Source organism: Dunckerocampus dactyliophorus, chromosome 16 (assembly GCF_027744805.1).
Source record: "Dunckerocampus dactyliophorus isolate RoL2022-P2 chromosome 16, RoL_Ddac_1.1, whole genome shotgun sequence".
Classification (NCBI taxonomy): Eukaryota; Metazoa; Chordata; class Actinopteri; order Syngnathiformes; family Syngnathidae; genus Dunckerocampus; species Dunckerocampus dactyliophorus.
The window spans coordinates 18,392,907-18,416,568 of record NC_072834.1 but is presented as its reverse complement, the minus strand read 5'-3'; the positions used below and the strand labels follow the sequence as shown (position 1 = coordinate 18,416,568).

The window sequence follows — 23,662 nt, the reverse complement described above, 5'->3', positions numbered from 1 at the left end:
GGGGACTGACCAGTACATGTGCGTAAAATTTGAGCACGATTGATTGAAAAACATGGCCACCATCAAGCAACACATCTTGGCAGCTCTGGGACTTAGCAACAAATTATCCATAAGTCACTGACCATTTGTCTAATGAAACTCTAAAGATATCTGGATTACATGTATGCTAGCATGTCTTCAAAAGCATTTTGACCACAAACCATAGGGGTGTCACAAATATGATTTAATGTACTTACCAGAATACTTCAGATTCTCAGTTTTCAGTTATAAGACACAGCCTTAACCTTTGCTGCAGGTAACATTTCCAGTCTCAAAGCAGCGTTGCCAACTGTCAAAGGAAAACCTCCTGCAAGCTCTAAAATGGAGACGAGGCAAGTTCTTTGAGAATAATGAGAGGTGTAATTTAATAACACTTGCAAGGAGACAAATCAATACAACCTAAAAAGATGGCTTCTAGAGCCTGACTTCATGCTGAAATGTCTAATATGGGAGGGCAGGGGTGATCTCTTCCTCAGGGACAGAGATGGTGAAGGGCAGACTCGTATGCCTAGACACCCAAGCCTACAAGGCTATTGGAATCAGGTGATTGTGGAGGACTTGTGGAGGATTTGTTGAACATGTGTGTATTTATAACATTTATTTATCATAGCTTCTTTCAACCAAAACAAAAATATGTTTGTTTTACCAGACCATTAACAAAATGCTGGTATCCACAACACACATTTTGTATTTCAGCATGCATTTCTTTCTAGTGCTCACACATTATTAACTGAAAACCTGACTGAAAAGCAGGCTTGCAGGTGCCTCGTGGTTGTGGGGGGCTCCCTCGTGCCCGCAGGCACCATGTTGTTGACCGCTGGGCTATATGATATGAAAGGGTAACCACAAAACTTAGACAAAAACATATTTGACTTATTTTTTCAAAATCACTGGTGAAACTTAGAGGACCAGGCGCCTTCTTTAAGGACCCCAGGCAGTTGGCAAACCTGGTTTCCTCCACTGTATATACACATATGCACATATACACACACACATATGTGTATATACTGTACATATATATATATATATATGTACAGTATATACACACCCCTGATCAAAATCTTAAAATCTTAAGACCAGTTGAAAAATTGGTAGAATTTGCATTTTGCACATTTGGTTCTTGGTTTTGGTTTTAAGTAGAGCTACAATATGCAATATGCAAGAAGGGGGAGTGAGACAAACAACATTTGGAACTTGAAATATAAACAAACAAACAAAAAAAAATGAAATAGGATGTTTATCACCTGATCAAAAGTTTAAGACCACAGACTATAAAAGCCAAAATCTGTTCAAAATGTTCATTTTCTGTCAGGGATTCCCACTGTCATGCCCTCCTGATGGCAAAAGCTTAGAAGCTTTCTCTTTTTGAATGTGGTTGGATTGTCGAGCTGCATAAGCAAGGCCTCTCTCAGAGTGCCATTGCTGCTGGGGTTGGCCGCAGTAAGACAGTCATTCGAAATTTTTGAAAGATTCTGAGCATAATGCAACAAAAAAGTCAAGTGGTCGACCCAAAAAAATCACACTTGCACTGAGCCGGAGGATCCGATTGGATGTCCATCAAGACACAGGGCAGTCTTCCACCCAAATTAAGGCCCTTACTGGTACCGACTGCAGCACAATAACCATCTGATGGCATCTGCGGGAAAAGGGTTTAAAAAACAAATTCAAAGACCTCGTCTCCTTCAACGCCACAAAACTGCCCGTTTAGACTTTGCCAGGGAGCATCAAACATGGGACATTGAAAGGTGGAAAAAAGTTTTATTCTCTGATGAGAAAAAATGTAACCTTGACGGTCCAGATGGCTTCCAACGTTACTGGCATGACAGGAGGTCCCACCTGAGATGTTTTCTACCCGGCACAGTGGAGGGGGGTCCATCATGATCTGGGGTGCTTTTTCATTCATTCGAACACTGGAGCTTCAGGTGGTGTGGGGTCATCAAACGGTGGATGCTTACGTGCAGATGTTGCAGTGGGCATCCCTCATGACTGAGGGCCCTCGTCTGTGTGGTAACAGCTGGGTTCTTCAACAGGACGACGCTGCAGTTCACAATGCTCGCTTGACCAAGGACTTCTTCAGTGAGAATAACATCACTCTTTTGGACCATCCTGCATGTTCCTCTCATTTAAATCCCATAGAGAACATTTGGGGATGGATGGCAAGGGAAGTTTATAAAAATGGCCGTCAGTTCCAGACAGTTGATGCCCTTTGTGAAGCCATCTTTACCACTTGGAGCAATGTTCCCACTAGCCTCCTGGAAACACTCTCATCAAGCATGCCCAAACACATTTTTGAAGTGATTAACAAGAATGGTGGAGCTACTCATTACTGAGTCCTACTGAGAACATTTTTGTTCTGGTTTGGAGAGTTTTTTGTTATTTTTTGAGCGATGGTCTTAAACTTTTGATCAGCTGATAAACAGCCTATTTCAGTGTAATTGTTGTTTCCAATAAATTACGTTTTCAAAGTGTTTTTTGTCTCACTCCCCCTTCTTGTTTTTGCATATTGTAGCTCTACTTAAAACCTCATTAAGATCCAAATGTGCAAAATTTTCAACTGGTCTTAAGATTTTGATCATAGATTTTGATATACAGTCATAAAAAAAAAAATAAAACCACCCTTGTTTCTTCAGTTTCTTGTTCATTTTAATACCTGATACAACTAAAGGTACCCTTTTTGGACAAATATAACGATGAAGACAAAAATAGCGGATGAGAGTTAAATTTTTTGGCAGTACGGTGCTATAGCTATTCATGTAAGAACTGAAGTGATTTTGTTTAGTATCAAGAAAACCATGGAAGATATCAGCTCTTAAATTAAACTCCTAAGAGATATTTTTGTTTTCAACATTATATTTGTCCGAACAAATGTGCCTTTAGTTGTACCAGGCATTAAAATGGATCAATAAACTGAAGAAACAAGGAGGTCGTCTAATCACGTTTCCCATGACTCTGTACCTCTGAATATGTACCGTCTCCCTCATGTGGTGTGAGACTAAAGACATCATATGACAGGACACATGAAGTACATTGCATTCACAATAAGGAATTGTTCTTTAAGTGCAAATAAAGCACATTTTTTAACACCAACTTGACACCAAGCGAACAACTATTTGATAATTTTATAGCTCTGTGTCGGGGTTGAATGTGTGACGTTCGGTTCTCTGCCTAAACACGAGGGGCAGTGTTTTTCAGAGAATCACTCATTGAGCAGCCACAACTCTTGTTGACCTATTAACTTGTGAGCTTTCTTAGTCGTGCGCAAATAATGGTAATTAAAGAGAGATGGAGATTGTTATAATCGCAAATTGGAGGTGCTGTACTTTCTCTGAAAAAGTCACATAAACACAGGAAATGGCCAATTATGCAAAAGAGATGATGATATAATTTAGGGACTTCTAGCGACTTTTAGTACAGCCGGTATCGACTTTCCTTACTGAGGAGTTTGGCAACACTGTCTCAAGGTTACTATTGAGTATCAATTAGTGACCAAAATAACAAACCATTTTTTTGGTAAAAATAACGTAACCCATTTTGGTGAACCCTACCTCCAGTCACCCCTCTACATTTACTGTAAACCATCTACCACACAGTTGAGCAAAGCTCCTTCCAGTGTGCTCTATTGCAGGAGCTAATGCTAATTACAGCTGACACTAAACTGCTCGCACAATTCCACTCCGGGCTGTAAATTCAACTTGACAAAATTTGACAAAGTCGACTGGCTCCGCTTAGCCTTGACGCGGTGGCGGCGACTCCACAGAGTGTTCAGACTGAGCGATGTGTGAGGAACAGCACCTGCTTTCACTTACTGCAGCTCAGTCCATTACAATGTGTTAATGTTTGCTTTAATCGGCGGAGGAGGTGCACTGTCACTGTCCAATGAAAAGCATGTTATCGCCATATGTTTTTAAATAGCTTCATCTGATGAAAAACAAAAAACATTTTAGAGATACAGATGACAACTCGAGGCATAACACTATCAAACAAAAAAAAATACCTCAACTTTTTATCCCAACCTTGCTTTACCCTTATGATACTCATAATGTTAGCATCTGTTCCTGTTCCAGTCCGATTTCGGCACATGGAGAACGGCCATCTTCAGATCCGTGGCATCAAGAAGGCCGACGAAGGCACGTACATCTGTGAGGCTCGCGTCATGCAAACGGGAGAGCTGTCCTTCAAGATGATCGAGGTGGTCGTTAACGGTAAGCCCTTTTTCCTGATGCATGATAACCGGAATGTTTCTGTGCTAAACATGCTATTGCTACTGTTTTAGTGCTCCCCACCATTCGTGCCAGGCAGGCCGAGGTCAACGCCACCGCAGACATTGGTAGCCCCGCCCTCTTGGCCTGTGACGCAGACGGCTTCCCCGAACCCATCGTCACATGGACCTAGTACGTAGTATCACCTTCATACAAAGATCTAATTCGGTATTGTTTGTTGGGTAATCTGTGGAGGTCCAACACAACAACAAAGTGCTAATTATCATGGTTGATGATCATATTCTGAGTTTAATTTCGCTTCACAACAGTAAAGACGGAAATATAGCTAAATTTGCACTCTAGGGCTCTGTTCGGCTTCCAAATTGTTTGTATTTTAAGAAATATTAAATAAATATGTTCTGATGTCAAGTTGTAGCTCTCATAAAACCTTTCATTAACTGTGCAGGCGATGTTTTAAGTCACATTTTATCATTTTTAACTGCCGTAAAAAATACGTGGAGCACTGTTAACAGTAAAAGCCGTTAAACTGTACATTTTAAGTGTAACTTAATCACTGTAGATTCTGAACATTACCTTGTTCAGGGACGTTGGTTGAGGTCAAAATTTTTGGGATATGGTCGGGGATAAAGTTCCGATCGTAAATTCAACACTGTTAACAATGAAATGTAAAGAAAAACAATAAAGCACACAGACATATAGTTGAAGACCGTGTCTGGTTTTCAAACGTTGTCTTTTTGGGTGACTTTAGAGATGTTTTTACCGATGATTTAATTGGTTGATGATCCCGAATTTAGATGTTCCACTGTGACTATTCAAAATGGAACACATTTGTGAGAAATGTAAACGAAAATAATCTTAAACATAAAAAAAAAACTTTACAACAGTAAACATCAAGAGTCAAACAATTTTCTTTTGGGACAGAAAATTGAAGATTGTTCCAAAGCTTTTCCAGTCACTCTAGGTCAGGGGTCACCAACACAGTGCCCGCGGGCACCAGGTAGCCCCCCACGAACACATGAGGCGCCCGCAGGCCTGCTTTTCATTCAGGTTTTCAGTTAATAACGTGAGAACACTAGAAAGAAAAGTATTCTGAAACATAAAATGTGAGTTGTGGATACCAGCATTTTGTGAATGTTTTGGTAAAACAAGCATATTTGATTTGTTTGGGTTGAAATAAGGTATGAAAATCATTTCTACAAAAATGAGTAGCTCGTGGCCATTTTCATTTTCTAAAAGTAGCTCTCACAAGAAAAAAACATTGGTGACCCCTGTTCTAGGTAATATCCTCACCCTCACCAGTCAATACTTATCATACATGCATTTTTCAGTATTCTTTTGCTGTTTATTCAAAATAGAATTCTTTGAAAAAACATAGTGTGGTTGCTTGGAGCTCCCTTTCTCATTGTTGTCCACAATGACAATGAACAACCCCGTCTTATCCTAAAGCCACCCTGGAACACCAAGTGAAGGCTTTTTTTTCAGTGGCGCTAGTTGATGGATGTGCCCTGGCTCACCCTGTCTTCCACCTGATGTGTCGGGCATGATGATGATGCTGATGATGATGAAGAAGAAGCCTGGGCCACAGGGGAGTTGATGTTTGCGACGTGAGGAGAAAACCAAGGCCAAGCTTTATTTTCATGAAGGCTGCCAGCAAGGCTGTCCTTCAAGACCGTTTTTAACAGATAAAAATGTCCAAAAGACCTCAATTTGTTTGCCTCGTGAGTCGTTTGACTAAACCGTGGTGTCTGTTTCAGCTGTCTTATTTCTTTTTTTACTTTTTCATGGTCCGCAGTAACAACGTTGTCCTTCAGTCGGGTGATAAGTACAGCCTGAACGAGGACGGCTCCGAGCTGCTGATAAGAGACGTGGTCAAAGTGGATGAAGGAGATTACACCTGCATCGCCAGGAACAAAGCAGGGGAGAAGAGCCTGGAAGTCAGTCTCAACGTCTTCGGTAAGACACATAAAAACTCACTCAGGAGAGAAAGTACCGGTGGTCCCCGGGTTACAGCGTTTCATGGTTACAATCACGCTACCATAAATTAAATAAAAAATGTAATTTGGATTTCCTTGACTCGCTCAAGAACTAGTTACTGCACACTCCGCGAATGAATACAGTGTATGCCTCATTCGCAGCTACACAAAGTGGATAACATCACTTATGAATGAACCTTTTGCACTTCATTATGTCTCTCAAGGCAGGCTCTTCTGGTAAAAACGCAAAAGCCATCACTATAGAGGTGAAAATGAATATCATAAAAGCTTCAGAGAGAGGAGAAACATCAACCGATGTTGGCTGCACTTTTGGTCTCAATCAGTCAAGAGTCACAACCATCATTAAGGATAAAGAACGCATCCTTGAGCATCACAACTTGAACGGAACATCTTTGTAAGCCAAGGACCACCTGTACAGTTAGCTCCTTGTCTGTAGTGACCATATTGTGTGTGGAGGCTAAACAGGAAATATCAGTTTTTAGAGACCACAAAGGCCCCACGGAACTTCAACTCCTTTCATTTGTTTGTGTGTTTTATGTTTGTTTGTTTTCCAACCAAAAGACAATGGTATTAAAATAATAATTAATTCATATAATCATTTAATAAAAGACAAAGTACACCTAAAAAGAACAATATATTATTATTTTAAAATCTGGGTTTTTCCTAGGATGCTTTGAATCTGTGGGGGTGGGCCGCATGGGAGGCCGGACGGCCGCCGCTGCGCCGTGCCGCTGCGCCGTGCCGCTGCGGCGTGGCGCTGCGCCGTGCCACTGGTGCTTCTGCTTTTTTTTTTTTAAAATGACAAATAGCAATTTTTTTATGACTTATTTATTATTCATTTAACTTTTTCAACAACTAGCCGAACATGAACTGAGGACATTGCAAAACTGTTAATTTAATGGCATAGTTGCTGATAGCGGTGGCAACATTTAAATTGCACTTTATTTATTAAGCACGTCTCCACTCAGTGTGTTCAGTTGTCATTAACTACAGGTGTCAATGTTGGAATAGAACACTTATAAAAATACTTAGAGGTGACGCAAATATTCTTTGGTGAACTACTCAACATCAGGTGGTGAGCTACTGCAATCCTAGGAGCTACCTGTTGGAGACCCCTGTGATAGTGTCACTTTTAATGTGTTTCAGGTGCACAACTTCGACACACATGTAGTGTTTTGAAGACAAGCCATAAGTATTATAATGATTACAAGAGAGCAAGATTGTCAAGTGGCACTTTAAAAAAGTATTGATGATAATTGATGATTGATGTATCCCATAAACGTAATAGCCACTTGTAGCACTTGTAGCAGCTAGATGCCACCAGCCAGGCATGTAACCAAAAATACCAGAAAGTGGAATAATATTGAAACGTGAGCGATCACACAGGCTGGCATAGGTGGGCTTAGCATGTGACAAGCTGTCATCAATTGATTACACATTTTACGGGCTAATGTTCATTCTCCCGATAGTACGAAACAAAGTGAAAGTCAACACAAGATGTGTGCCAGCAAGGCAGACATGGTGCATGCTTATCAAAATAAAATGCAGTGAAACATTTTTATGTTATTTTAAATTGTTTTCAAAGTAATTGTGGCCAGTATGTGCGTAAATAATACGTAAGCTATATATGTATCTATGTAGCATATTTACAATCATACAATATATTACTTAAAATTGTTTTCAAGTTTAAAAAATACTAATTTTTAAGGTGTGGAAGCTTTTATTTTGTAGTGGCGCACCGCCACGATCAATTACATGCACTATATTATTTGAGGTGCGATTAGCATGCACACGTCCTTTTCCCACGCCGTAGTTTGAGGAAGTAGCGGTGGCTGTGGAGCCACAAGCGGGAGCAAATGTTGAGCAGAAATGGTAAAAGAAAAGGGTATTTTGATTGGTAAATGTACCTTCAAAGCCCTGGCAGACCAAAGTTATTTGTATCTACTGTTGCTGTGATTGGAATTGTCACGGACTACATCGACTTGGCAGAGAGAAGCAAGAAGGTACTGAACCACTGCCGGTATTTTTTTGTGTCATTTATCCAGAGGTACCTTGTCATACGAGTGTCCTAACTAACAAGAGTTTATTTTAGATGCAAGCCGTCTCTCGGCTGATTTTTTGCTTTGAACTTTAACATTTGGGTACAAGCTGCTAGTCAATGGTTGACAAAGCCAAGGACAGCTATTTGTTGGCTTATGTCAGTGTGACCATTGCTGATGAGATAGCAGCACTAGCCTTATCTAGCATTAGCAGAGCACTAGCTAGTCATCGACACATCAGTAAAACATACGTACATTATAGTGCTCCAATTTATCTTTTTTATTATGTATTTTGTACATAAGTATGACAGGAACAACATCAAATTTAAAACACAAAATGCATACAGACCCACCGTCCACCAGTACGAGCCTGGACTTGTTTTTCAGAGAGGTTGTGTACCCAAAAATGATGCACATTACCTTATGCATTCCCACATAGTATTAGCATTTGGGATCAAATATGAAGTGAAAGGAAAAGGGGAAAAATACAGTATAGAAGTTTATCTGTACAACGTGGGGCAAAGTTAGAAGGTGCGTTCAAGGACCGCAAATCAAAGTGGGACAAAACGCCACTCACATTAAATATGCAAAAACTAAGAGATTTCTAACTGTACATTATTTTTGTAATAAAATAATGGCCCATAGTTCCAAAATTTATATGCCTTTACATAAAATTTGATGTAGTTATCGTAATTGCGTATCAAATCGTTAACCACAAAGAGATTTACATCCCTGCTTATTACAGATAAAAACTTATTTCTATCTGTGATTGTGATTAATTATGAGTTAACTATTGCCACAATGTGATTGATTGATTTAAATATTTTAATCAATTCACGGCCCTAATTTTAAGTTTACTATATACAAAATGTGATTAATTGTGATTAAATATTTTAATCGATTGACAGCCATTATATATATATATATTACATACCACTTAATTATCGTTATTAGTGTTAATATGTGCCGTAAAGCGTAAGAAACAATAAAGAGGATCCATTTAGAACAATTTTCTTTACGGACCCACTTGATAGTGTTTTTTTTTTTTGTCATCACTCCAGCGGTTTCTTCCCAATAACAGTTTCCTGTGGCTGCAAGCCAACATTTCTTTAACATGCTCACTCTGATTCACTGTTAGATTCGAGCTCAGGAAGCTGGTGGAGAGCAATTAGATGCTCCTAAAAAGACTTCCAATAATTGCACATTTATCTAGTCGCTGTCCCCATGAGCTGATTAGCAATGAGTGTGACAATAACAAGAACGGGAAGAAAAGAAAACATCTTTATTGTTTTTCTGTCTTTCAGTTCAAGCTAAGATTACCTACCTGAGCAACCAGACGGCGTCCGAGTTTGACGACGAAGTCACGCTGACCTGCGAGGCCTCAGGTGACCCCACGCCCTCCATCTCCTGGAGCTTTGAGAACAGGATGTTCACTGAAGGAGAGCAGGTAATGATGGAGGTCAAGGTGGACCATACAGTCTGGCGAGTGTGCGGATTAACATATGATCATATGCTGAGGCAGAGAGCCAGGAAAAAAAAAAAAATCATTTGTGTCAGGGCCATTTCTGAGAGTAATCTAACTGACATTTTTTCCACGAGTGCACACTCCTGCGAGCTCCGCTTGGTGTCCCCGGTTTATGGCATTAGCGGTGTCATTTATCATCCACAATCAGGGGAAACATTCATGCAGAAAAGCGCCTTGACAGCAGCGACTCACTGAATTGGCCTTGGAGTCGGAACTGAGCTGTCGCCCACAATCTTCTAGTGTTTTCTCCACCTGTCAGAGCTCAGCCCCCCTCGGTCCTATACCAACCTTATGGATACTCCGGAGTTGCTGTCGGAAGGTGTCTGGTAACATCGCAGAAAGTTGGCGTCAACTCACTTTGTTTTAGTCACATTCAGAGTCGCCATGATGTGCAATGACCCTTTATTGTCACCCCAAACAAAACAGCTTCCAGTTTTTCCACTAAATTTATACAAAGCCGAGCCAACACACGAACCATTAAACTCGGCTTCTGCTTCTCCTTCTTGTTTTCAAACACGTTAAATTGTGCAAATAAACATTTGAGGTATCTAATGTAACTTTGTTAAGCTTAGTCACCTTTACACTCCTGGTATATATACTATATATTAGGGATAATATCGGCCCGATATCGCATAAAAATGTGATATTGGTAAAGTGAGACAAAAACGATTTGATTGCAAACAAGCATTAATGTGACTGTTTTATATTTCTTTTAAACCGTGATAGAGTGAAGCTGCGGAAGGCGAGGGGTTCAATTTCAGGGGTACAATTTCTATAAATTCCATCCATTCATTTTCTAAGCCTCTTATTCTCACTAGCATTGCAGGATTTCTAGAAATTGTTTGTAGAAATTGTAAATGTTGGTCAAAGAAAATAAGGCCTTGTCATTGGTAGAAATGTATTTGTAATTTTTTTTGGTTACAATAATCCCTCGTTCATCGCGGCTAATTGACTCCAGACTCGACTGTGATAAGTGAATTCCTGTGAAGTACGATTAAATATTAGTTCATGAAATATTTTCGTAGTTATAGAAAACCTGTTTATGACTTTGTAAATACAATTTTTATCATTATTAGAGCCCTCTAGACATAAAATAACACCCTTATAGTCACCTCTACCACTTATATTACCCGATATAGTAGATAGAATCAGAGAAAATATACAGCTTGTGCTTGTATGTGTTTCAAAAAATGTCTTCCTGACGTGTGAACAGGAAGTGACGTCAGGGATTCAGAGTTGAGTTTTAGCTGGAGTACGGCCACAACAGTAGCCCACGTTATCATTATGATCATGACTATTATTATTTTGCTATTATTGTGCCTGCTGTGAGATAAATAATTGTAAAATAATAAAAGCTTGCTGTCTGATCAAGTCTGGTCCATGTTCCTAGTGACACGTAGTGGCCAGTGTGGACTTCAGTTCATCAATGTCTTGTATTGCCTTAAACTGTGTATTTTAGTTAATTTAGAACATTTTTATGCTTGGAAATGCTTAAGTTAGGTCAAGTAAATGTAACATTTTATTAAAAATGCATTTTTTGAACTATAATAGGTCAGAGTCAAACACAAAACAGCAATTTTTTTTAATTAATTAATTTTTGGAAAACCGAGACAGAGTGAGGGAGCAATGTTCGAACCGCTATGGAGGGAGGGACGACTGTATTTGAAAACATTTGGTTTGATGTTAAATTGTGACAAAAATCTTGCATTGCCACCTGAAGGTGGCATGGCTCATGTGGTCGAGTGGTCGTCTCTCAACCTGAAGGTTGCTGGTTCAATCCTCCATCCACCTGTGACCATGTCAAAGTATCCTTGGGCAAGACACTCAACCCCCAGTTGCTCCTGATGCTACGTCATCATTACGTTAAAGTGTAAAGGTAGAAAAGTGCTATCCAAGTGAAAGTCCATTTACCATTTTTACAGAAAAAAATCAGTTTGTGTACAAATGGAATATTACACTCAACATTTTCGACAATGTCCTATTCATTTCTTGTGATGTTCCATTATTTTGCTCCACTGATATATGGACTGTGACATAATGCATACATTTTTACACAAAAAATCTATAATATCACATAATATTTTTCACCTATTGTTAAAAAATGCCCACGGCATTTGCCCTTAAATCTCTTTCCCCTCTCCCCCATGTGACTCCTTTCCACATGTTCCACAGTGTCGTTGTTTTGTGTTTTTTTTCCCTCTCCAGGATTCGTGGACGCGACCAGACAAATATGAGGTATGGCTACTAAAAAACGTAGCCGTAGGAGCTCTTGCCCAGACTTACCACCCCCACCCCCAAAGTGTTGCCACTTAACCCACTACTTCTATTAGCCGGTCATTAACTGTGTTCAGGCATTAGTCACATACTACACTGCATTTAATCAGTTTAGTTCCAGAACATATTTAGAGACGCATCACTCACTATACCATGCTTAATTCTGGTGGTACATACCATCTTGGAAATGAATGTTGATGTTGGATGTGGATGTTGACGATTAACTTGTCGAGCGTTTTACCGTTCAGTGCAACCTTGGTTAGCGTTATTAATTTGTTCCAGGAGGTCCGACTCTAACCGAAACGTTAACCGCATACATTTTCCCCATAAGAAATAACGTATATCCAATGAATTTGTTGCAGAAAGACCAAAATATTAACACATATCACATTTTTGTAGTTTTAAAATTATAGTTTGACATGCATAAAACAATTTGAAATGCATATAAACGATGAATGAAAGGGATAAAGGACCTTCATTGATGATGTGATTCTTGACGTGACTGAAAACAGGAAGGTGGTGGTGGTTGATTTTGCTGCCACATCGTGACTTTGGGAACAGTCACGTCTTCAATGAAGGTAAAAGTAACCTTAAATGTTCATTTATCCTTTTCATTTGTCATTGATAGGCATTTGCAACTGTTTTATGCAGATAAAACTATAATTGTAAAACTATAAAAGTGGGTTTTGTGTTAACATTTTTTAGTCAACTGCTGATGACGTCATAGACGGGTTGATTTCTGTTCTGGTTGCCGTTTTGTTTAGCCAGCTAATACGATGCTAACAAGGAAGGACATTTTGTGATAAAAAAAAAAAACATTAAGAATACAGATAAACACACAGTGTATTAACAACACAACGAGACACCCAATATAGTATGCTAACTGGAGAATGCACGCAAACCGAGGCAAAATTGTGGCATACATTTTCAACGTTAACAGAAAAACACATTAACCGGGGCAGACGCTAACCGAGGTTCCACTGTATATGCTCGATTCAGAAGTTGTCCGGCGTTCAGCACTGTGCGTTGTTTAACACTAATTGGTAGAAAACTCAGATCATAAGACACCTTGTTTTAGCCACGACATTGTGTTATTTTCATTCCGAATTCCAAATGCAAGGTGTCTGCAAATACTATTTTAGTTGAAAAGTTTGCGTGTGTTTATTTTGCTGGGATCATTTGTCATTCGTAGTTGTCGGCCACTGATGTTGACGTCATATTTAAACTTGGTGGTATTAACCAACATTGTGTAGCTTCCAAATTCACAAAATCAGTGTTATGGAAAACTATTTTTGCCATATTTGTGTAATTCTGCTGAGTAACTAACTAACTAACTAACCATCAAACAGCTATCAAAACTAAATCTGCCATCTTTAAAATTGTTTTGCATCAACCACGAAATATTGTAATTTGTGGTTTCAACAAAAGATTCACGCTATTTACATCGGTCTTGTACCACTGTTCTTTTACTAATTTCTCATGAGAACACCAAACACTGTTGCCAACTTTTCAGTAAGAAACGTAGCTATTGGCTGTCCGAGAAGTTGCTTGAAGTAGCTAGATGATGTCATCAACTGATTTGCATATCATTTGCATATGATGTTGTAAAATGCTGTAGGAAAAAAGCATCATCTCGTAGGAGAGACGAAGAAGTGAGTAAAAACACCCTAATTACACTTACAACTACAAATAAACTTGATTCTTGGTCTGTTCATTTAAAATTGGTCATGATTTCAGCAGAATAAAGTAACTTAATATTTTATCTCGGCCAGCGCCTTTCAAACTTAAAATACCAGAAAACTTCCAGACGACGCCAGAAAAAGACGTTCGATTTGTTGTTAGTCACTTTTGAGAAAATATGTCGTCAAGAGGGTTTGGAATGTCGCCAGATCTAAAGACAAAATCACCAAGTTGGCAACACTGACACCAAAGGCTGAGATTTCAACGTAGCATATTTATTGTTTGTACATTTTCCCTGAAAATATATATTTTTTTAGTCTGCGTGATTCATGTCAGTATCTGTTTTTGGTTGTATTTTTAGACCTAGAGTCCTAGCTAGTGCACTGGATGTAGAAGTATAACCCTTTCCCTGTGGTCAAGAGTTGATGAGTGCTTATAGAAATAGAAAGATATGGTTTGACCTTTACAGTCTGTTCTCTTTTCTTGGAACTGTGTGTTGATGTCTGTCCAGGGTAGTTCTGGTGCTTGGAGTTGGAGTTTGAGTTGGAACCCTATCGAATAATCTATAATGACCATGTGTCAGAACATTTTCCAATCAGGGTCCATTTTGCTACTATGAAGTCCTTCGAGTGCCATACTAAGTTGAACAATTTAATGCATGTTTATTATTATTTGATTAGCATTTGTGGGTTAAATGTTTTTAGCTTCTTTTCGCACAGCACCCGTGTTTTAGAATGCGTAGCCATTATTGCCGCTCAGCAGTAATTATGAGAAATGTAATCTGGCCGGATCGTTAGTTGTACCAAGTATTGATTCGAGCGCAAGTATCGATTTTGTGGGCATTGATCCGCCTGAGCTTTTGCCGCTGCTGCTAGCGCTCCCAGTTCTACTCGCTTATCTGAATGTAGCTCTGCATCACTGATCAAAGCACGCCAACAAGTGTCGTCGTAAAGCCCCAAAAGTGTCACCCAGCAGTTGCAGAGAGCACTTAAATGTGGTCATTACTATGGATGAGCGAGTACACCACTATCTGTATCTGTATCTGTATCTCTATCTCTTCACCCATCTAAATTATCTGTATCCTTATCTGTACTCGGAATGGGCTGGGCATAGACCGGACGTGGGCGTGGAAATGGGTGGGGCTTAAATCTGTACATTATTTTAAGTCTGAAAATTACATACAGTAGATTGATCCGAAGTTGCTATATTTATTGTTTATTATTCAGCTATGTGTACTGTGTATGTGTCTAAGTAATCTGTAAGACTTATTCGTTTTTAGTAGGGCTCTCAAAAATAACGTGTTAACGCAGGTAACTAATTTATTTCATTAATTACATTCATTTTTTTAGCGTATTTAACGCAGACTCATCATGGCAAGCCACTGCTCTCTGTTATGACGGCAGACAACAGCACAGTGTGGCTCCCCACAGAGTCTGTCGCTCCTTTATAGCTTTATTCTGACCTGAACACATCAACAGCAGTGCAATTCAAACACCATATATGTATTTCCAAATCTAAACAAACTAAATAAACGTCTCTAGTCCATTCGTCATTGCAACGACACTTCATCGTTGTCACTAGGCAGACCGCGGGATGCATTCACGGACACTCTGAACATCACTCAACAACATTATGCGTGTATGTGTGCTCTAAATTGGGCCACCAACATGGTGCCCGCGGGTACCAGGTGCCCCCTAAGGACCACATGAGTCGCTTGCCAGCCTGTTCTAAAGACAGATCAAATAGTACCACTGACCTGTGAGCTGCATACACATTTTTTTTGGTTGCTATTCTTAAATCACACAAAACTGGAAAGACAATATACTGTACTTAAAAAAACACTTTGAAAATTGTATATAGACTGTTTTAGTTGTGCCCATTCTCTTATGTTCCTGTAAGTTCACATGTGATTAAACGTAGCTCCCAATTACGACACGAGATGGGCACATGGATGTCCGTGTCGCGACACGGACCTTGTGTGTCCGGCTCATTCCTAGTCATTACGACTCAGGGAATCAGGACGTGTCACAGATCTGTATGTGTAAACTGCACAAATCATCTCCTCTCTTTGAAGTTTAAAATTTTCCTATATCATATTTGGAATTATTTGTCCGGGAGTTATGTTTGTCCGTTGAGAACGATTTTGACATAATTACAAACTAAAATAACCAATAAAACCCTGTTTTTAGACATCATTTTAAACAAGTATGTATGTGCGTGTTTGTATGTGTATGTACACACATGTATGTATTAGCAATTGATGTGCTACAAAAAGGGGATAGGATTAAATAAGCTCTGCTTCTTCCTACTCCTTTTCGGACATATGCATGTTCGAAATAAATAAATAAACCAAACCAAGTATCTCCAATGGCAGCTGGAAACACGTACCGTACATCTACTGTATCCGCAGTTCATAGTAACAGGTATATACGAAAGCCACTTATATCCTCATAAACTAAATGTCTGCGAAACGTACATTAGAAGAAAACATACAATGTGACTGTGAAGAAATGTCGTAATGCAGTCTTATAACAGATGTTTGTGGTGTATTTCTTAAATACGAACTACGCAAATGTGACGTACGTGGTTATCATTGGACAGAAGCTCTTGTTTCGAGCACTAGCAAAAATTCTGCCTTCAACAAGAGAGGCGGTGTAAAAATCACTCCTACACTTTTAATTACTCCGTCACATTAGCATTCATGTACTTGCAAATCCGCCTTGTCTAATTAAAGAGATTCATTTGCGTTAATGAAGAAATCGCGTATCATTCGTGTGTTGCTTTCCATTAATTCTCGCCACGTGTTCGTCTAACACTTGACATCGACCTATCAATTATTGATGACGCATACGTGCCGAGTGAATATTAATAGAAAAACATGGCAATAAGAGTGAAGACGTATAAGTGCCGATAGCGTGAGCTTTGTCGCCCAGAGGGAGGAGAAGCATTTTTTTTTTTTAAGTCAGCCTGCAACATGAAGCTTCTTCATTATTCATACTCCCTTTTTAGACCTCCAACATCTTCAGTGTGACTGAAGGAAATACAGAAAGCTTATGTCTAATTTTTTTGGCAAAATTCAATCATGCGTCAGTCGTGATGATGTTGTCAGATGTTATTAAAAAAAAAAAAAAAAAATCAACATTTTGGGTCAGTTATATTTCATTTCAGAGATCTGTTTGCATCCGATTGAAAAACAACACCTTATTGAGCATGTAGCTTGACTAGTTAGCCTGGATTTAACTACTTAATTTCCAGGAAAATCTTAGGATTGTTCAGCGATTGTTGTGTTAGTTGGCTAGCTAGTTAACAGGTCTCGTTGTTTGTGTCATTAGTAGGTAATTAGTGATTGTTTTTTTTGTTGTTGTTGTTTTTTTTAGCTCTGTTAGCCTGTTTGCGTCATTATTTAGCTATCTTGTTTGCTTAGTTTGTTAAACAGCTAGCCTATTTGTTGAATTAGTTCACTGGAAACTAGATAGCTATTCTGTTTGTTTTGTTCTTTAATTAGCTAGCCTGTTTTGTTATCTGTTGGCTATCCTGTTTGTTTTGTTATTTTGTCAAATAGCTAACCTGTTGGCTTACTTGCATAGCTATCCTGTTTGTTTAGTTTGTTAAATGGTTAATCTGTTTGTTAGTTGTTAGCAATCCTGTTTCTTTTGTTAGTTAATTAGTTGGCTTGTTAGTTGTTAGCTATCCCTCTTAGTTAGTTAAGTAGCAAGCCTGGTTATTCACAAAGTTTGGTTTTTTTAATGACCTTGCATCTTTGTTTGTCTAACTAGATTGTTAGCTAGCTGGCAGTCCTTTTTTGTTTGTGCTGTTAGTTTGCTAGCCTGTTAATTTGTATGTTTAGTAGGCGGTTTGTTTGTTACATATTTATACAGATTGAGGATTTTTCTTGCAAATTGAAGATCCTACCTTCCGTTCATTGATAAAAACATCCACCATGGCGCAGGAAGTAGCCTGCCAACCAACAATTTGAAAAGGAAGATGAATCAAAATTATAATTCACTGCAACTAATTTGTCATTGTCCTTCTGACAGACTACACCAAAAGTTAGTCTCTCCTGTCAGGGAATTGCTTACAGCATTGTATTGATGTAAATGTCGACTAATTGCCATGAGTCACATTCACAATCCTTTCTGTCTCCTGTCCCTCACAGAGCCATGACAGAAACATCGTGGTCCGCAGCCACGCCAGGGTTTCCTCCCTCCTATTGAAGAACGTTCAGTTCACATATGCAGGACAGTACCTGTGCACCGCCAGCAACTCCATCGGTCAGGACAACCAGCCCGTATACCTGGAGGTCCGCTGTAAGTGCTCCCAGGCTTCCACCCTGGTCATTCTATCAAGATGTGTTGTCTTTTTTCCTACGCAAGAGCCCTAGAATGCGGATACAAGTTAGCCAAGGCAACTACCAGTCACAGTCTTCAACAGATCCTCCTAACACATTCAAGGATTATTTCTATGCCAATTAATGTTTGCTGTCTGTTGCTTTCAGGAGTTTAGGGTAATTCCAACATCATTGAGGAAGGTCCCTGTTGAGTTTGCATTAAATGTGACACAAAATGATCGAGAAAACCAAGCTAAAATATGGATCAGTACCTAATTCTGTTTTCAGCAGTATAGCAGTCACAATCCTCAACCAACCTCCTGGAAACTTTCAAGGATTATTGGTAACATCAAAGCAGGCACCCTATTGATTTTGCTCTCCATCCAACACAAGATCTTCCCAGGTAGCTGAGGTCAAAGATAGGTTAACTATGGGCCGACAAAGTTAAACTGCAGCGTTTAAAACAGTACCTTGCTCTGTTTTTAGAGGTTTAGCATTTAGACCAATCTTCCTGAAACTTTTACAGATTATTGGTGACGGTCAAAGCAAGAACCCTTTTCATTTTGGTATTACTCAACACAAGATAGCCAAAATACCTGAGGTGTAAATGTGCTCCCATGTTGCTTTTTGTTAGCAACATACCAAACAAAATCCTCAACTGATTTTCCTAAAGATTCCAGGAATAGTTTTTCCACATCAAAGCAAGCACCCTATTGATTTTGATCTCTATCCAGCACAAGTCCCCAGGTAGCTGAGGCCAAACATTAGCTAACTATTGGCCGAGCAAGATAAGTTGAAGGTTTACATCAGAGCAGTACCTTGTTCTGTGGCATCAGTCTACCATTCAGAATCCACAATCAGTTTTTTCCAAAAGAGTCAAGGATTTAAGGGATTTTTGTTCAGGGATTATTCTCCAACATCAAAGCAATAATCCTGTTGATTTGGATTACTATACAACACAAGATGACCCCAGATAGTTGACATCAAATAATAGCTTACGGTCATACTTTGTCAGCAACTACTAGTCATTCAAAATTCAAAGCCAATATTCCAAAAACTTCTTGCTACCTGTCAGTCGGAGGATGTAACCAATCTTCTGTAAAATTTCAGAGAGACCCCTACTGATTTTGAATGAAATGTGACCCAAATTGAACAAGGTCGCTCTAAAGTTGAAAGGTTTAGGTCAGTACCTTGTTCTGTTTTCAGCAATTACATGAGCAATTACGTCATGGAAAAAATTATTAGACCACCCTTCTTTCTTTTTATTGATCCATTTTAATGCCCCGTACAACTAATGGTACATCTGTTTGGACAAAAATAACATTAAGTGTTTAGTTTAAGAGCTGATATCTAGCAACTTCCATGGTTTTCTTGAAAATAACTAAAATCACTTAAGTTCTTACACAAATAGCTATGGCATTGTACTGCCAAAAAAATTAACTCTTATGAGCTATTTTTGTTGTCATTGCTGTATTTGTCTAAACAAGGGTACCTTTAGTTGTATCAGGCATTAAAATGAACAAGAAACTGAAGAAACAAGGGTGGTCTAATCATTTTTCCATGACTGTAAGTGATGATCCTCAACAATCTCCTGGAAACTTGAGGGATTATTGGTCACTATCAAAGCAATGACCCTACTGGTTTTGGATGGCATAAAATATAACACTCACCCCAGAAAGCAGATCAATATTAGATCAATACCATGTTCCTTTTCAGCCTTCAACAACAACTCTATTGACATTCTTTAGATTTGGCAATCAGTCTTTGCCAATGCAAGATCCCAATTGGTGTCTGATTCCAGAGGCTGGGAGGAAGCTGGAATCCAACATATGTCAAACATACCTAACATGGTTTTATCACAAAAACCCATGGACAGGCAGGGTTCATCCAGGAAATTCCCCAACTGTGAATCCTCATCAATCTGGAGTCTTTGGCGTCAAGCTACCTCAAATAGAGTTTGACAGCATCCAGACAACTTTTCTGGCCTTTTTCTTATCCATTGTTGTTTGCTCACTGTTGGCAGGCAAATCAATAAGACTCGCAACGTCTCAGCAAGATCAACAGAGCATTTCTTTTCGGTCAGGAGGAGCGCTCAAACCTGCTGGCCTTTTTTATTTAAACTTCAGCTCACCTCGTAGCTGACTGGCATGTCAAAAACGTTTTCTCGCTGGCATTACGGGCTCGTTGTCGTCATTTGGGAAAGAACTGGAGGAACACAGAGACATTTGCCTGCCTTCGACTGTGCATTAATGAACATTAATTCATGGAGGATTTCCTAAATGAACCTTCACAATGATAAGCATAACAAACACTGCTGGATGTCTTTGGAGAAAGAAGAAAATGCAGTAGCAGACTCAGCATGGTCACATTTAGCTAACGCAACTGCACTCAGCCTGTGGATTTTTCACACAAAGACGTGATGGATTGGAGCTTAATATTTGCTTTGAGGACATTAGTTTGAAGAGTTTTCTTCTTTGAGCTTCTCTGCTAACTGGCGTAATTGTTGCAGATGCTCCAAAGATTCTGGGCTCGGTGACAACGTACACGTGGGAAGGGAACCCGGCCAACATCAGCTGTGTGGTGGAAGCCCACCCGGAGGCTTCCATGACTTGGTTCCGTGATGGCCTTCAGCTGCCCACCACCAACACCACCAACGTGAAGATCTACAACACACCAAGCGTCAGCTACCTGGAGGTATAATGCCAGTCTTAAACGGAACAGATGTTTTTGTTGTTCTTTAGCAGCTACTTTGTCTGTTTTTTTCAGGTTTCTCCTGAATCTCAGAGTGACTTTGGAAGCTACAACTGCACGGCAACCAATGTGATGGGTACTGAGTACAAGGAGTTCCTCCTCATCCAAGCAGGTTTTTTGTTGTTGTTGTTTTTGTTTTTTTTTCACACCTGAGAGAACATTTTTAAAATCCATTTACTGCCTAAAAATATCTAGAATGATTACAAAAAAATAATGATTTGTGTTTTTGCTGTGAGTATACAGTATCACATACAATAGATCTAAATTTAGGATAAGATGGTTTTGGCAGATTAAACCAACTCTTCGTCTGGACCAGGGGTGTTCAAACGTTTTCCACCAATTGCCATACATTGAAAAATGAAAGGATGCCAGGGCCACTTTGATATTTTGTAAAACAACACATGTACTGTAGGTATGCTAAGAAGTTATGTATATTTCATGAAAAATAGACTACATCTCAGCTTTTCTCAGTTTTGCTGTTGTTTTATTTTTGTTGCTGTTGTTGTTGAATTTTTCCAAATATTTTCTTCTTGTAATTATGACTTTATTTGTATTTTTACTTTTTCCCATAATATTGACTTTTCCCCCAAATGCAAAAATGCAAAAATGACAACTTTATTGTTTGCTTATTTGCTTTTCATAATATGCCAAGTTAAAAAAAGAAAAATATTTTTTCTTTAATAATCTGTGCTACTAAAGTAATGCTATTTTTCCTCATAATATTAGGAATCATCTAGTCATCTATTTCAACTTTCTTCTTTAATTTTGTTCTCCTTATTTATGGCTTTATTCCCATAATATTTTGGCTTTATTTTCATCCCATAACTTTTTCTGCAACCTATTTTTTAAAAAACTGTTTTTGTTTTTCTGTTTGTCAGAAACTTGAAACGTGAAACTTTTTTCTTGATTATTTAAATTTAATGCTGCTAAAATTAAGTTTTTTTCTCATAATATTATTTTATATTTATATATTATTATACTAAAATAAATTTTAGTCCTCTTAATATTTTAACTTTATTCTTGTAAAATTACTTCAGATTTTTCCATTTTTTGTTAACTAATATTTTCACAATGTGAAACACAGCCGCAGGCTGCAATTGGCCTACAGACCGCACTTTGGACACCCCTGCTAGTCTTTTACTACATAAAAGGGTGAAGGCGTTGCTTGTGCTATTGTTATTTCAGACAAATACCCTGCACGGTGGTGCTGTTATGAAACCTCAAAATTTGGCCCCTGGAAGTCTAGTCGGACTGACTTGAAATTCCTCACAAATATCAGTGTGCGTTATGAAACAACCCACTAAAACTTTAGGGTGTTTCGTTCAATCACTAGGAAATCAGGCACATACCTAAAGGGGACTAACAAGCACATGTGTATCAAATTTGATCAAGATTGATTGAAAAACATGGCCGCCATCAAGCAAAACATCTTTGCAGAGACACAAGTGACACTTAGCCACAAATTGTCCACAAAAGTCCACAAGCATGTCTGTTAGCATATCTTAGGGCTGTCAGAAAGCATGCGTTTACGCGTTCATTAATTACGTTGATTTATTTATTGCAATTAACGCATGCTCACCAGAGCAGCACGCCTCGCTGTTATAAAGGCAGACGGAGTTCTCCATTGTGCTTCGAAGCACAGTGGAGTGTCCCCTCACAGTCACACTCAGTCTGACTCTGTTTTATACAGTAACTCCATTCTGACCTGAAAACATCAACAGCAGCATAATTCCAACACCATATACTGTATGTATCTCCAGCTCACATACGTCTCTAGTCCATTCATCCTGGGAACAACACTTGCTCATTGTCATAACAAGAATGCAAGATGCATTCAGGGACACCCTGAACATCACAAAAACGGCTTTATATGGCTTATGTGTGTGTAAATAAATAGGAAAATAAAGACAAAACATGAAGTGGATATTCTTATCACTCACTTTGTAACTCTTAATTCTGATGTACAATTTGCTACATTTAAGTATGCTGGAAAATACAGTAGACGCCCCTACAACGTAAATAATCCGTTCCGAGAACCTTTATGTTATAGGGTTTTTATGTTATACAAAGCGTAAAATACATGTAAATAGCCTAATCCATTCCAAGATCTTCCCAAACTCACCCTTTTGGCACTTCAAAATATTCAAAGTCCACCAAATATGGTGGGAAAATATAAGAAAACATTAGCATAAACATAGTACAGTAACATTCCAATGTAAAATAAGATAATAAGATTACTGTAAGAGTCAGCTGGTCTCACAGACAAACGCACACGCACTACACGATAATGCTGTGTGCAAAATTTTAATTTGTAACTTAACTTAATTGTTTAAGTTAGTTTGAGGGGGACTACGAAGAGGAAGGTTGAAGGGACCAGCCTGTCTCTCACACAAACTCACGTACATGCCGTATAGCGTAGGCGGTCCCCCGATAATCAGCCAATGAGATGAGAGCGTAGGCAGTGCCCCGATAATCAGCCAATGAGATGAGAGCGGAGGCGGTGCCCCGAAAATCAGCCAATGAGAGTGTGATGCGTCAGAAGGCGTCACCAAGTGTTAGTCTGAACTTGCACCGACTTGAGGCATTAATAAAGTTGATTGAAAAAAAAAAAAAGACTTGCACTGACTTGACGCTTTATGTTATATGGAATTTCTTCTGTAATATGAAGCAAAAACTTTTCATAAATTCTTTATGTTCAGTGGAATTTATGTAAAAGGAGGTTTATGTTATGCGAGGTACTACTGTACACTGAAAACAAGTACATTTACCTTAAATTATGTGATGTCTTGAACGCAACCCCTCATTGCTCATAA

General features: G+C 38.9%; 1 protein-coding gene across 10 annotated transcripts in view; it reads left to right on the top strand.

Annotated features, from left to right (window-relative positions):
- The window catches only part of LOC129169112 (neural cell adhesion molecule 1-like), a 282,683-nt gene that overhangs the window by 203,614 nt on the left and 55,407 nt on the right, over window positions 1-23,662 (top strand). For 5 of the 10 annotated variants that reach the window (XM_054755176.1, XM_054755177.1, XM_054755180.1 and 2 more), the window contains exons 5-12: window positions 4,104-4,241; window positions 4,313-4,430; window positions 6,052-6,212; window positions 9,597-9,739; window positions 12,023-12,052; window positions 17,928-18,078; window positions 20,608-20,792; window positions 20,865-20,961. In XM_054755176.1, the coding sequence (XP_054611151.1) occupies window positions 4,104-4,241; window positions 4,313-4,430; window positions 6,052-6,212; window positions 9,597-9,739; window positions 12,023-12,052; window positions 17,928-18,078; window positions 20,608-20,792; window positions 20,865-20,961 (1,023 nt within the window). The remainder of the gene's footprint in view (window positions 1-4,103; window positions 4,242-4,312; window positions 4,431-6,051; window positions 6,213-9,596; window positions 9,740-12,022; window positions 12,053-17,927; window positions 18,079-20,607; window positions 20,793-20,864; window positions 20,962-23,662) is intronic. The other 5 variants (XM_054755178.1, XM_054755179.1, XM_054755181.1 and 2 more) reach the window with 1 other exon arrangement.